Below are 14025 nucleotides of genomic sequence, written 5' to 3'. Positions count from 1 at the left end.
CATGTACTTACAACTAAAGTCATCATCCACCCTTCCTTACCTGTCTCCAAAATTAAAATAATGAGAATGCCTCCCAATTCTAGAGTTGGTACATTGCATCTTCCCAAGTTATATCACCATTTTTACTTTGCTTAGTTCTCAATTGCTTCACATTTGACAAATATGATGTATCAGATTTATATGCCTATCTCCTGGGTTTGAAATAGTAGGACCTTTTCCAGAACTGTTTATAAGTGTTCAAATATTACCATAAATAGGTGTGTTGGATTAAAGCAAAATATATTTTGCCAACTTATATTGAGGCTAAAACTTTGACTTCTGGACAGTGATTATCAATAGAATTATTTTATGAAAACAAAATACTGTGGATATGGCAAAATGATTTTAAAAATAAAAAATGATAAAATTGCAGGGAGCATCTGTGGAAAGAAAGCGGAGTTGATATTTTGGAGTGAACGAGAGGTCATTGGCCTAAAACATTTAACACCCCACAGATCCTGGCTGACGTGGAGTATTTTTTGCTTTTTCCATTTTTAAATTCTGACTTAGTTTTTAGCCTTGTCATTGTCAATGGTTTTGTTAACCAACAGGCCTGGCAATTCATTCACAATTTATTGTCAGCAAGCCATGAACTTCAGAATTTAAAATGCCACTAATAACTTTATAGTAATAAACAATTTCTGGATCACTGAAATAGGAAATTATTGGGAGACTCCCTGACTAAAATTAATGGTTCTGGAATGTTGTTCTAAGTTGCTGCTAGTCATCCTAGTCTCCCACTGCAGTTGTATTTCACAACTGCACTATTTGCATACATGTCTTCCATTGCAAACATGATTAGTTTTCAAAAGGAATTAATTGACTGAAGCATCTTGGAATCCAGAGAATGTGAAAAGTTGTACGTGAATGCAAGTTGTTTTTGTGTGTGTGTAATTCGGCTTTTAAACTATTCTTTCTTTCATTTCCTGCGCAGTTCCGTGCTTTGGCACCGATGTACTACCGTGGATCAGCGGCTGCAATCATTGTGTATGATATCACAAAAGAGGTAAGCGGTTGTGGTTGGTGGGTATTCCTCTCCAGAAAGGGAATTGCTTTCATGAGGAATATTCAGCATTTCACAAAATTTTAAAAAGGTTTAATATTATAAATATTTTCTCATCTCTTGCCAACTGAACTTCAAAATAATTATCTAGTTCCATCAATCAAGCTCAATCTTGCCTCATTCATTTCCTTCCTGGTGCTTGAGCTGGACAGTTTTTTTCTAAATTAATGTGTATGGCTTGGATAACGTAGATGAGTCATGGAAATTCAGCATAATTTTGATTCCATTAAAATTGGGTTTCCTTTGGGTAAACTTGGCTGGAGCATCTAGAGTACATTGATGTGAGTAATGATTCATTCAGTGATTCTACCAATATAAAGAAATTGTAAAACATATTTCTAAGTAAATGAGCTATGCACCTGAAATTGTGGTTTTCCTGCCTTTTGGAAGTTGCTGAGCTTTCACTCCAATCTCCTGCTAGTCATACTTAATTCGTCCATCTTAGGCTGAAGCACTCTGCTTTCACCATATGAGGAACTTCAAACTTGCAGAGAAACTGCTGGGATCAGTTTTTGAAAAATTACGTTAGCAAGTTGGAAAGCAAAAAATTAAAATTTATGTGGCTGGTCTTGGTATAATGATTTGACTTTCATTTTGGGCAACTGTCAATCTTCAGTTTTCAATGTATTGCCCATTTGAGGACCAGGCGGGGACATGGATTATGGAGCAAATTAAACTGCGCTGCTTATTAAAAAGGAAATGCATGCGCACGTGGGACTGTTGGCCTGCATTTTGTCAGCAGGTGCTTGGCAGAAAATAGCCTCTGAAGGGCAGTTAATGTAAGCAGAGTAAAATGGAGGAATTACTTTTATCATCACCTGATTACTGGAATTGGTTTGAAATTGTAAGTTGTCACAATTAATCTGAATGGCACTTTGTAGTGAATTTCAAAATGTAGCTAAAGATTGACTGCTTTATTGACGTGATACAAGATGCTGCAGGTGGTTTGTGGTGTAATTTTTTCTGCTAATTTCTATGGTTGTGCGTTTTGCAGGAGACATTGCAAACATTGAAGAACTGGGTGAAAGAACTGCGACAGCATGGACCTCCAAATATAGTAGTAGCAATTGCAGGAAACAAATGTGATCTTTCTGATGCCAGGTATGTTGTATGGTGCTGAATTTGTGGTTAAAATCAACAGGGCTGTTTAATGTGTAACAATCATTTTATTTGTATTTTAAAAGGCAATGAGTGTAATGATCTGGTTGTTACCTATGCCAACCTTCAACTTGTCACTGAGCAAGCCATTGAAGAAGGAACTAGAGCCTAGAAAATGAGAGACCAAGGGAGACTGGCTCCACCTAGCATCTTGTCTGCTTGCCAAATTACTTCATTTATTTTTCAGTGGTGATATAACTTCCAGGCAAGTGGGGAGAAAATAACTTTGTTTTAAAATATCCCCTCCTCTCTCCTGATACGTCTGGAGTTGATGCAGAAGCTTTATGGTTTGAGTGCTGAAATGAACCATTTCACCTTCTGTGAGCTTTCAGTGTCACATTCATTTGAACTCCCATTTTTTTTACAGCATTCCTGCATGTTGCCAGTTCCCCATTACATTTCAGAAGAATGCCCCCTTCCTATTGTATTGTAGCACTGAAGTAACGGAGCAGGTTATTTTGAAGTAATTTTTTCCACAAAATAAGATTGTGGCAGTGGTGGATTTGAAGGTAGGGTGTGGATTATGTGACTAGTGGGATGAGGGAGTAGATTAAGTGCCATTGAAAATCTTGATGTTTGGGCGGAGGGGATTTCTTCCTTCTAGGGCCTGTGCTTTGAGGGTGAATTCCATATGCTGGAAGCTGGATTCCTTCTGCCTGCTGCTTACAGAGCCCTTGTAAAGGTAAACAAGTGATATTGCCTTATGTTCCAAGCAGCCTTAAGTCTGATTCTTTACAATTGAGTTCCGAAGCATTGACTCTATACCCCTTGCAACCACCATTTGTTACAAGGGTGGATTCCTCCTTCATCATTCCTGGTTGTGGTCCAGGCAAAGTGAATAATAAAATTGATATGGATCCTCGAAGAAATAAAAGTTGACCACATGGCCCAGGATTTAATTGTGCTGTATAGTGTATAGATTTAAAAGGTGTGGATGGTTTGATGTTTAGGCTTGTAATGGCATTTTTGAAGCAACTTTCCTGACTTTTTGTCTTAACTGGTTGGATGTGCTGTTTTATAACAGGAATGAATATTCTCTCCTTTAACGTGTATTTTATGCTAAAATGGAGTTTTGTGTCCATTGTGGGTTTTCAGTTTTGTCTCTAATGAAATCAGTTAGAGAAAGTAAGTTTCCAGGTGAATAGCCAATCCTTGTGTATATTTCTTTAAAGTGTGATTCCTTAAGTAAATCCAAAGGTTTTGAGATTTGTGGATAGAAAGCACCAGCTTTTGTTCCAAAACGTTTGAAGTGTGATGGATACAGTTCATTTTCTATATTTAAGCAGGCAGGTTTCCTGTGGCATTGCTTACAATGACTCAAAAGTTGAAAGAGATGAAATGTGCAGTGTGATTATCTGCATATTGCCAGGGAAATTAAATCTGCTCCCTTTCTGCAGCCTACTGAGCCCCAATAAGGATAAGTTCACGATTTTATTTTGTGTGTGGGTCTCAAGCAACCTTTAACCAGAGCTTGAGGCCTCAGTTACATGTTGATTCTGGTTCAGTTCTGTGTTCCACTGACTTTTCAAGGTCATCTCATTCTGTGATCTGGGTGTAATGTAGGACAGGGATGTACAGAAATTGAATGTTGCCTATTAGCTAGTATATAAAACAAAATAGGCTTTTCTTTTTAAGTATTTGTAGTATTTAATATGATGCTATTTGCTTTCTAGTCACAAATCTTCTTGGATACTTCCCACTCCACTATTATCTTGGAAACTTTGTCACTAAATGCCTTGATTTGAAGATTGCAGAACCCCCTGCTATAATTTAGAAGATGGCAGTTATAGAAAAGGAATATAAACAGCTTGCCAGAAATATTAGCTATAATACTGTTAACATTTGAAATACTGTTCTGTAGTGAATTTTCAGTCTCCCCTAACTTTGCCGCAGGACCCATTTGCCAGTTATTCTACTTGCTCTGGTGTAGGATAAAGCCCCAGTTGGCTTTTGCCCATACAGGTCTGACTATCAATGTGGTCACAGTTTAATATGTAATGCAATTCACTGTGGAAGTGCAACTTTCTTTGTTCTCAGTGCTCAGCAGACTCCAATTTACAGTTAAAGTTCTCTGTGGAAAAGGGTCAATGCTGGCAGTGTTAAAACTGAATACAATAAAACACCCTTTGATAATCCCAGCTTTCCTTGTGGTTCTTCATTAGCAACCAAAAGCCTGCATCTCAATGGCCCCCAAAAGTCTCAAACCAGATATTAAGTTTAATTTCCATTCAATAAGTTAGAATGGGGAGTGGAGGAGGTCTATATGCTACCTCACTATTATTTTCTTGTATCAATCCTGCCAAAGCAGATCTTTCCTGAATTGAACAAACGAGGCACAACTTTTTGACTTTTACTGCAGGGAAGTACTTGAAAAGGATGCTAAGGACTATGCAGATTCCATCCATGCAGTCTTTGTGGAAACCAGCGCCAAAAATGCAATTAACATCAATGAGCTGTTTGCGGAAATCAGTAAGTGTGGCCTCGGCTATTTGAAGTATTCACTAATCCTGGGCACCAGGATTTTCATTCTGTCTTGCCACAAGGGCTGAAAAATAGCAGACGTAAGAAATACGAGCAGGAGTAAGTCATTTGGTCCTTCATGCCTGCTCTGCCATTCAGTCAGATTGGACTGATCTTTTCCCTCAGCAATAGTTTCCTGCTATATCACTATTTCCTATGATTTGCTTAATACCAAAATGTCTTTTGAACTATGTTTTGAATATAGTCAGCAATTGAGGCTCCACAATCTGCCTGGGTAGAGAATTCCAAAGATTCACCACCCTGTGGATGAAGAAATTTCTTCTCCTCAACTTTCACAGTGAGAGTGACTCCTGGTTCTTGATGATCAACTCTGCATCCACCCTGTCAAGCCCCATCCAAATGTACATTTCAATGAGAGAATCTCCCATTCCTCTCAACGTGAGAGGACTACAGGCTCAGTCTGCTTATCCCCTACCCCTAGAATGAACCCGCTGATCCAGGAATCGATCTGGTCTACTTAAGCTGCATTCCTTTTATCACAAGCATGTCATTGCTTTGGTAAGAAGATCAAACCTGTGCACAATGTGCCAAAGTCTAAATATTATTGAAACCACCCACCCCACTGAGCCCAAAACCCAACTGTCTGAAAGATCCAAATTGGCAGTCAAAGCAACTTGCTGCATTCACCTAAGCCTGACTGAAGTTTCACTGTACAGCTATAAATTGGCATGCCTCTCCTATGAGAAAGCCTGTTGCATTGTCTTCAGATTTTCAGATTTCTGAGGCTTGCTTATGTACACAAAAACAAATTAGTTTTTTCTGCTCACTTTATCCCAAGTGCTGAATTTTGACAAAACCAAACTTGTTGATGAATATGAGCATTTATTTCGACATTTTATTCATAAGTGGTGCAATTATGTGCAATCATGATGGATGGAACATAGATTTCCTCCATTCCTCTTTTAACACCTGGTTGTGTCACTGAGGAGGAAGCCGTAATGAGTGCTTGAAAGCTATAATTTTGTACTAGTTAGGCAGTGAATAATTGTTCCCACTATTATTTAGCAAAGAGTAACATTCTGATTTTTGTTTCGAAGGTGCAGACTGTCATCGATTGAAGTTTTAAACAATAACTTGGTTTTTTAAAAAAAAATCCCAAATTATTTTGGGTTTTTCTAACCCCCACCCCCCCCCCCCCCCCCACCCTTTTTAGGTCGCCGGATTCCTTCAACAGCTGTCAATCCAGGAGCAAACAGTAAAGGATTCAAGTTGAGGAGACCTCCTTCTGACACAAAACGCAATTGTTGTTGACCATTCTGGAAGCTTGGACTGACTTGGCACGCGCATACCAGAAGATTGAGGGATCCCTGTAAGACCGTTGCTCTGGCATTCAGTCTTTATGCTGTGCTATCTTCAACGGTAGAATACTCACTGCTCATAATCATATTGTCTCATTTTTCCACAAAAGTGCTTTATGCAACATCTTGGCAGGCACCTTGTCAACTGCTTGTGTTTTCCTCTACAACCTGCCTAAGAACAGAGAAACCATTGAACCATGGACTGCTTAAGTGATATCCTGGAGCTGTGTTGATGCAGAGGTGCAAAAGAAAACTTTAATTTTTCCTTTCATGTAAATAGATGAAGGTAATTACACAACAAAAGGGAAATGGAAGCACTTTTTATTTTAGATTGTTTTGTAACCAAGAATCAGACTTCTTTGAAAATGCACTTTGCAGTTCTCTGCCGAGGTGGAACAGTCTGAGGTGGTTCTGTCGTTAATACGTATTTGTTCGTATAACTGCTCCAAATCACCAAAACAAAGAAGAACCTGATCCCTGAGCAAGACAGCAGTTCAGTCCACAGAGTACAGCAGTTTGACCTCGAGCACTTAAGAGCGAAAAGGTCCAAAAACCTTGAATTCTCTCTGATACTGTTACCCTCTGCAAGTATTAACACCATCTGAGTTAGAGCTGTTACTGCTGTTTCTAAGTGGGTTATTTGGAGAAAAATTGAGAATGGCTTTAGATCCCCTAGTGGCAGATTTGATAAATACCATGTCTGGTGCCAGGTTTAATCATCAATCTATACCATTACTTGCTCTGAGCTGAGTAAGGGGTTCTATAATTGACTAAGAAGAAAAAATAACTACCATTCACGTTCCTAATCAGTATCTGCTGATTGCCTGCTAATAGTGCGTGCACATGGGTGGTAGATGGGGACATATTGAATCTCTGCTTATGGTCAAATATCCTACAAAGCCTTGTGCATGAATGATAGCTAGTAGGCGCCAAAAAACTGTACCTGAGCAAGAGAAGGCACGTTAAGAAGAAGCATGAGCTGGTAATGGTGGCAACAACTACCCATATACATGGACCTAGTGTATGTTCAGGGGATTATTCTTGATTCTTCAGTCCAATGGCAAAAGATTCTGATTGATTTTAAAGAAAAGACTGCATTTTGAGGGGAAAGGAGGGCGAAAGTTTGCACAACTTCTAAAAGTAGTTCCCTCAAATGCTAGTATTCTTGGGTTGGAACCTAACAAAAGGAATGAAGTCAATGCTGCATTTTGTTTCAGGTGTCCAACCTGGGTACGAAGGTATCTGCAAACCATGCTTGCTTAAGCGGATGTTACGTGAGCTTTAACAAGTATAAATCAGAGCACTAGTACTGTGAGTTTTAAAGGAGCAGCCATATTAACACTAGCTTGATTCCACCACTTACTAAAAGATTAGGCTACATGCTAGCCAGAGCTTACAAGGCTTGGCATTTAAAACCTATTTTGTTTACCTTATTATTGTCAACAAATACAGTAAAGGTGAAAGGATTGTATATCTTCAACTAGTGGACTCCATTTAATGTAGTTGTATCACAAAGCAAAGCACTTTGATCACCATGGAAGAATCCAATTCCATCTGGACACAATTGAATGAACGATTCTTGGTTTGGGCTCTTCAAAAGAGCATGTTAGCACCATTTAATTGAAGTTGCCCACAGGCCAACCACTGAGGCAATGGAGGGGATTCTGAGGGTTAAATCACAATATTCTACCCATTACCTTGCCTTATGGCTTCCTCCACCAGAGATATTGATGTGTTTTTGTTTCCAAGCTGTATGTGTTCTTTGTGATATCTACGACCTATTTATGCAAAACCAGTCATGCAGAAGCCTAACACGAGATTCAAAATGGTTGAGAAATCTGCTATTGCATTAATGATTCTGATCTCTCCTTTTAGCTCAAGGTAAATATGAGTTAGCTTAACTGAAACTAGCCCAGCCTGACATGCCATTTATCATTTAAATGTGGATCTTTTTTCTTTTGACAAACCTTCTTTGTATGCCATCCAGTAAACTGATGTTTATTAGAAGCTCACAGTAGGGACTGTCATGTATAGAGGAAGATGGATAGTAGTGCACAGTGGAGTAGGTGAGTCCAGGCATTAAAATGTCGCTTTCACCTACTGTATTTTATGAGAATATGAGGGTGAATAGTTATGCCGTGCAGTCACAATTCTCTGTCTGTGGTGTCATTTCTGCATTCACGCAAGTGGCCCCTTCTGGCAAGTCCAGTTTCTGCTGCAGTACTGTGTGATAGACCACTGGGACGGCAGTTCACTAACATACTTTTCAGTCCATCTCTGAGTGCACGTAGTCTGAATTTGTATCTCAAGTCAGCTTTAGAAATAAGGACTTCGATAGTGCCTTTAAAGATCTCAGGAAGTCCCAAAGAGATTTACAACCATTAAAGTATTGTGAATTGTCAATCATGTGACAGTCAATTTGCAGCATTCTACTACAAAATAAAAAATCAGTGATTTGTGATATAGATTGAGGGATAACTATCGGGCAAGATTTTGGAAGAATTTCCGCTCTTCCCTCTCCTTCCCCCCCCCCCCCCCCCCCCCCAAAAAAAAATACAATTATTCATTGGAATAGTGCCAATGACTGCTTTAATCTGAAGGACACTACTGGCATTTTCGCGGCTGCATTGGAGTTTCAACCTGTATCTGCAACCATCTTCCTTTGTGCGCAGTGTCGTTCTACCCATTGGAATATTTTCCCCTTGATATTTCATGATTTCATTGTCAAACTTGGTCAAGTGCTATCTTGATGTCTAGGGCAATCGCTCTCACGTTGCCTTTAGAATTCAGCTCTTTGATGTTTGGACGAAGGCTGGGAGGAGCTTGGCAGTTGAGTGATCCTGGTGTTGCCCAAACTGGACATTGGTGAGCAGGTTATTGATGACTTGTTGTTCGTCACTCGTTCTTGAGTAAGACCGTGACATCTAGTCTGTAGTGTTGTGATGTGTACGGAGATGGCTGATTAGACCAACCTGGGCTTGAAAGTCCCTTTCTCACAGGTGGCAGAGGTGTAGGGACACCGCAGCATTAGTCGTTCTTGATTTCGAGAATCTCTTTGCCTCCTCCATTCTAGCTTCCTTATATAATCAAGCACTGCTTTTTATGTGGGTACACCAAACAGGACGATCCCAGTGGTATGTGTCAATGTTGGAACTCTTCAGGGTTGATGACCAAGTGCTACTTGATAATGCTGCCAGTGATGGCTACCACCACTTCAGTGATGGATAGTAGACTGGGCGATAGATTGTTGGATTGGATGTGTTCTGCTTTTTATAAACTGGACAATTTTCCATGTCGTTGAGTAGATGTCAGTTCTTACTGCAATGTAATAGCTTTGCTAGAGGCACAGCTAGTTCTGGAGTGCAGGCCTTCAACACTGTTGTCTGGGCCCATTGCCTTTGTATCCGGTGCTCTCAGCTGTTTTTGAAATCTTGTGGATAGAATTGAATTGGCTGGAGACTAGCTTTCTGATGGTGCGGATCTCAGGAGGAAGCTGAGAGGAGTCTTCCTCTCAGCACCTCTGGCTGAACATAGTTGCAAGTTCTCCAGTCTTTTAGCACTTGCATGCTGGGTCCAGCCACCATAGATGATGGGCAAGTTCTTGAAATCGCTGCCTCCTGTTAATTGCCCAGAATTAGATTAGATGTGGTAGGACTGCAGACCTTTGACCTGATCTATTGGTTGTGAGATTGCATAGCTCTGTCTATTGAACGCTGTTTTTGTTTAGCACATACGTATGGCGATCTCATTGTGCTGACACCTCATCCGTTTGGGGTATGCCTGATGTTGCTCCCACCAAGTCCTTTCCCTACCTGGATACTAAGGTTAGAGTGAGTGATATGCCTGACCAGTGGTGTATATTTCTGCTGCTATTAATGGTTCACTGTGTTTCATGGAAACCTAGATTGATCTGCCAGGACTGTACTGAATGTATCCCATTTAGCATGCTTGTAATACCACATAACACGATGGAGGATGTCCTTGCAGAGAAGACGGAGACTTCATCTCCACGAGCACCGTGTGGTGATAATGGTGACAAATGCATCTGCCACAGTAGATTAACGAGGATGAGGTTGATTAGATTTATCATTTAGTGTTGGTTCACTCACAACCTGGCACAGACCCAGTTTGGCAGTTCAGTCCTTCTGGCTCGGTCAGTAGTGGTCCTACCGAACCACCCTAGGTGACGGACATTGAAGTTTCCACCCAGAGCACATCCTGTGCCCTTGCTACTCTGTGCTGCTTCCAAGTGTAGTTCAATATTCAACAACTGATTCATCAGCTGAAGAAGGGCAGCAGGTGGTAAACAGGGGGAGGTTTCCTTGCCTATGTTTCACCTGATGCCATGAGACTTCATGGAGTCTGCAGAGTCTCCAAAGGCTAATCCCTCCTGCCTGTTTAGCACTTTGCATCATACCTGGTGGGTCTAACCTGCTGGAGGAATAGGATGTCCCCAGGGATTGTGATGGGGGATCCTGGCACATTGCCCATAAGATCTAGGGTAAAGGACTACTTGGCACTTGTCTAATGTTCCCTGAAAACAAGTTTGCGGGAACTTGCTGCTGGCTGGCTCCAGTAAGCTGTCCTATCTCTGTCCTGGTCATCAGTCAGATGTCGCCCATGTGTGGACTACCTCACGGTCCTCTGCCTTTTAAGGGGATACACGAGTCTTGCTGCCTTGTGCATGCCCTCAGTACCAGGGGGAATTCAAATGGCAGCAAGATGACGTGCTGCAGTTCTAGCCTTGGGAAGCAGGTCAAACTCAAAGTTGGGGCCCAGGATATCGAGTCTTGGGGCAGCTAGTGTTTTTATGTGAGCACAGAGAAGCCTATGTACAAGCATTTACGTCCACCAGTGCCTGAGAGACACTGGCCAAACTGCTTTTATTTTGGTGGGCTAAGTTGACCATCCGTCATTAGTGCCAGTTGCCTACAGACCATTTCACTGGAATCCATTATTGCCTGCGATGTAGTGGCCATTATGAAAGCTGCCTTGTCAGCACGGCCATCAAGAAATCCATTAACTTGCCCCGTGAAATCTGGTGTGTGCCTCTGCCAGCAGCATGCATTGAATTACTGAGGCAGGCTTTCAGTGGATTAACTGCTGTTTGAAGGTACAGAAGATAGTGAAGCACAACACCACACTTCTCCACTCTCTCAAGTGCTCCCTGAGTTATTGGACTCAGTCCAGCATGATAAATGTCTGTCCAAAACCATATCTTTCCATGTGATATTTCTTTTGCTCTTACGTTCATTGTCTCTGCTTGTTATTAGGAACTTGAAAATTTGCTTATCCAGCATCCACTGTGTTCATTTTATCTGCTTTCCATATATTTATTAAAGGAATCCCGATTGTTCCTAACATCAGTCGCATTTTGCGTTTTAACTTCCTTCGTTTTCTTCTTTTTCCGGCTCTGTCTCTCCAGTGGTGAATTTGCTTCGATGTCGAGTCCTCACAGTTTCCCAGCAGACTAGTATTTATTTATGAGTCTTTGTGCCAAATTTGACATGTTTTCATTATTATTTCATTCTCTGCTTACCAGATAAATTAATTGACTGGTGCTTTATTTGTTAATCTTCATTTTTGTTTGTTTTTCATCAGTTCACTTTCTACTTTTTCTCTGTGTTGTGGAATCATCAATCCTTCTCTATTGTTTCCAACAGCTTATGTTGGCTAGCTATTTATGTAGATGCAATTTTCTCATTGGAAGCCTGTATCTTCCTATCTTGTTCTTAAATATCTCCTAATGTGTGTTACTTTCTCCCTCACTGCACCCCTCCCCCCACCCCAAAAAAAAACAGGTCCCCTTTAGGGCAATGAGTGGGAAAGGTTTATAAGCATTAGGACCTGGAGTTGAATGGATTCAAAGTAATAACACAATCATCTCCCTTTTGGCATATTAGGCATAAAATTCTCCAACCTATTAAGCATAAATTGAATTTGGTGCAACTTGAGTTCACCCAATCTTTTTTGCTAGTTTCTTTTTTTAAAAGTCTTCTAGAAGCAGGCCCACGTCATCAAAATGGCTAGACCAAACAAGAAAGAAACAACAGGACTTTAGGGAAAAGGATGGCCATTCAGATATGATATGTGCATAAATTATTTAGAGGGCTGTGAAACTTTGGAATTCTTTACCTCAAATGCTTTGTCATTGATCGTACATAAAGCTGAGATATGTAGATTTTTAGATGCAAAAGGTATCAAGTGAAAATGGTGATTGGGTAGAATAATGGGCTGGAGGTAAAGGATCGGCTGTTGTTTTATCAAATATCATTGTATGCTTGGGCTAATTTGAATTCTATTCCTCATGCTTCTGTTCTATCGGGTTATAACCTGTATTTTCCTTCAGTAGGAGGTCATCGGTGCTTCAGAGGTATAACCTCTTTCATTTTTGTTGTATGGTCAGCTTCAGTAGTCATCATTTCAGTGACCACATGGGGAAATGACATTTCTGTTTCCTTCTGTTTTTTTTTAAAGAAAAGATTAATATCTCGTTCAAGTAGACTTGATGGATTCTAAGATGATTGTGTTGCTTTCTCAATATTGTGAAGTACAAGAGTGACTTACAATTCTGAAGTGTGGCGCAATGCAAAAAAATTACGGCAGTAGTTGATGGGGTGAGGGAGTTGTTATAAACGTGTTCAATATTATGAAGTGTTTGGTAGAGTAAATAAGGAGAGACAGTTTCTGCTAAACAGCCAGAGAACATTATAATTGACACTATGTAGAGGCCTGTGGAGTAAGATTGGGGAAGTAAAACTAATGAGACGGTCCTTAAAAGATTCAGCATGTGGATGACATCAGAGTGACTCTGTTCAGTGCCGTATGAATCTATGATCTGCTCTTTCACTATGTCAGCAATCTACCAACTGGCATTATGGAAAGGACAGTTTTGTACTTGTGAGGGATTCTCTCATGTGCATCAGGAGGAATACAGTGTGTGTTTGTTCATTTAGACCTGGATAAATTTTAGCTGTTACTGCTTTTCCCATCAATGGAAGCAAGTGCTGTTGGTTGACGGGGGTGGTGGTGAGGGAATGAGAATGGACTGCTGGACTCTGTGTTACCAGACTTCCTATAAAATTGGTTCAAACTGGTTATAAATTGACAATGTGCGTGCTAGAGTCATCAAGGGGAACCTAACATGTTGCCAACCAAAGTAAGGCAGGCAATTGAGCTGTTCCATTTGCAAGCTGTGGGTGAACTTGTCAGCTCTGCGAAGCTGTTGCACCGTCCCATGTACTCAGAACTGAATATGAAAGCCTCCCATATTTGAGTAATTGTCCTGTGTTTTGCTTTGTGCAAGACCACAGTTGAGGAGAGAGGACCAAACATTTACTGTACAGACCTTGCCCATGGTTCACGTTAATGTGTGTACAGGATCTCCAGATCAGTGTTTAACAGCCTCCAGCAAATGGCTGTCTTTTCTATCAGGAGGTATTTTGTCATTTATCTGGTGGTATGGTGACAGATCCACAACAGCTGCCATTGGTTCAGAATCCCAGCCTGATATGGTGCAGTTACTAGGTCTGTCTTTAGTGCAATGGCTTCACCAGGAGACATTAGCAAAGGAGTAGGTGGCAGTGTATAAGAGGACCACACTCTCCCCACTTGTCTTCCTCTTCTTTCCTTCCAATCTCTGCAACCCAGATGAAAAACAAACCTATTCAAAGTGTATTTGTCTGTCTGTCTGTCTGTCTGTCTATCTATCCCTTAAATTATACACTTTATTTATATACTTGTAAGTTTCATGCACATTTGTAAAAGTGAGGTCTGTTGTCTGATTGTTTTGTTTTAAAACAGGCATTGAGATTTGTCCTCCATTTCCATTCTTGAATAACATTTTGAGATCAGTGCACTCAGTGCAGAGATTTTTGACTTTTTTTTGGACAAAGTTGGACCTTTTGAGCCAATTTTCAGTCAAAG

At 40.6% G+C, this 14025-nt stretch overlaps 1 protein-coding gene across 2 annotated transcripts in view; it reads left to right on the top strand.

Moving 5' to 3' along the window:
* Positions 1–13803, top strand: part of rab22a (RAB22A, member RAS oncogene family) — a 47514-nt gene extending 33711 nt beyond the window's left edge. For both annotated transcript variants that reach the window (XM_052031716.1, XM_052031715.1), the window contains exons 5-8: positions 974–1045; positions 2097–2203; positions 4620–4729; positions 5955–13803. In XM_052031716.1, the coding sequence (XP_051887676.1) occupies positions 974–1045; positions 2097–2203; positions 4620–4729; positions 5955–6052 (387 nt within the window). In that variant the 3' untranslated portion in view covers positions 6053–13803. The remainder of the gene's footprint in view (positions 1–973; positions 1046–2096; positions 2204–4619; positions 4730–5954) is intronic.
* The last annotated feature ends 222 nt before the right edge of the window (positions 13804–14025 follow it).

This window comes from Pristis pectinata, chromosome 16 (genome assembly GCF_009764475.1).
Source record: "Pristis pectinata isolate sPriPec2 chromosome 16, sPriPec2.1.pri, whole genome shotgun sequence".
In the NCBI taxonomy this organism is placed as follows: domain Eukaryota; kingdom Metazoa; phylum Chordata; class Chondrichthyes; order Rhinopristiformes; family Pristidae; genus Pristis; species Pristis pectinata.
The sequence above is the reverse complement of the archived record's forward strand: the minus strand, read 5'-3'. Positions and strand labels throughout refer to the sequence as shown.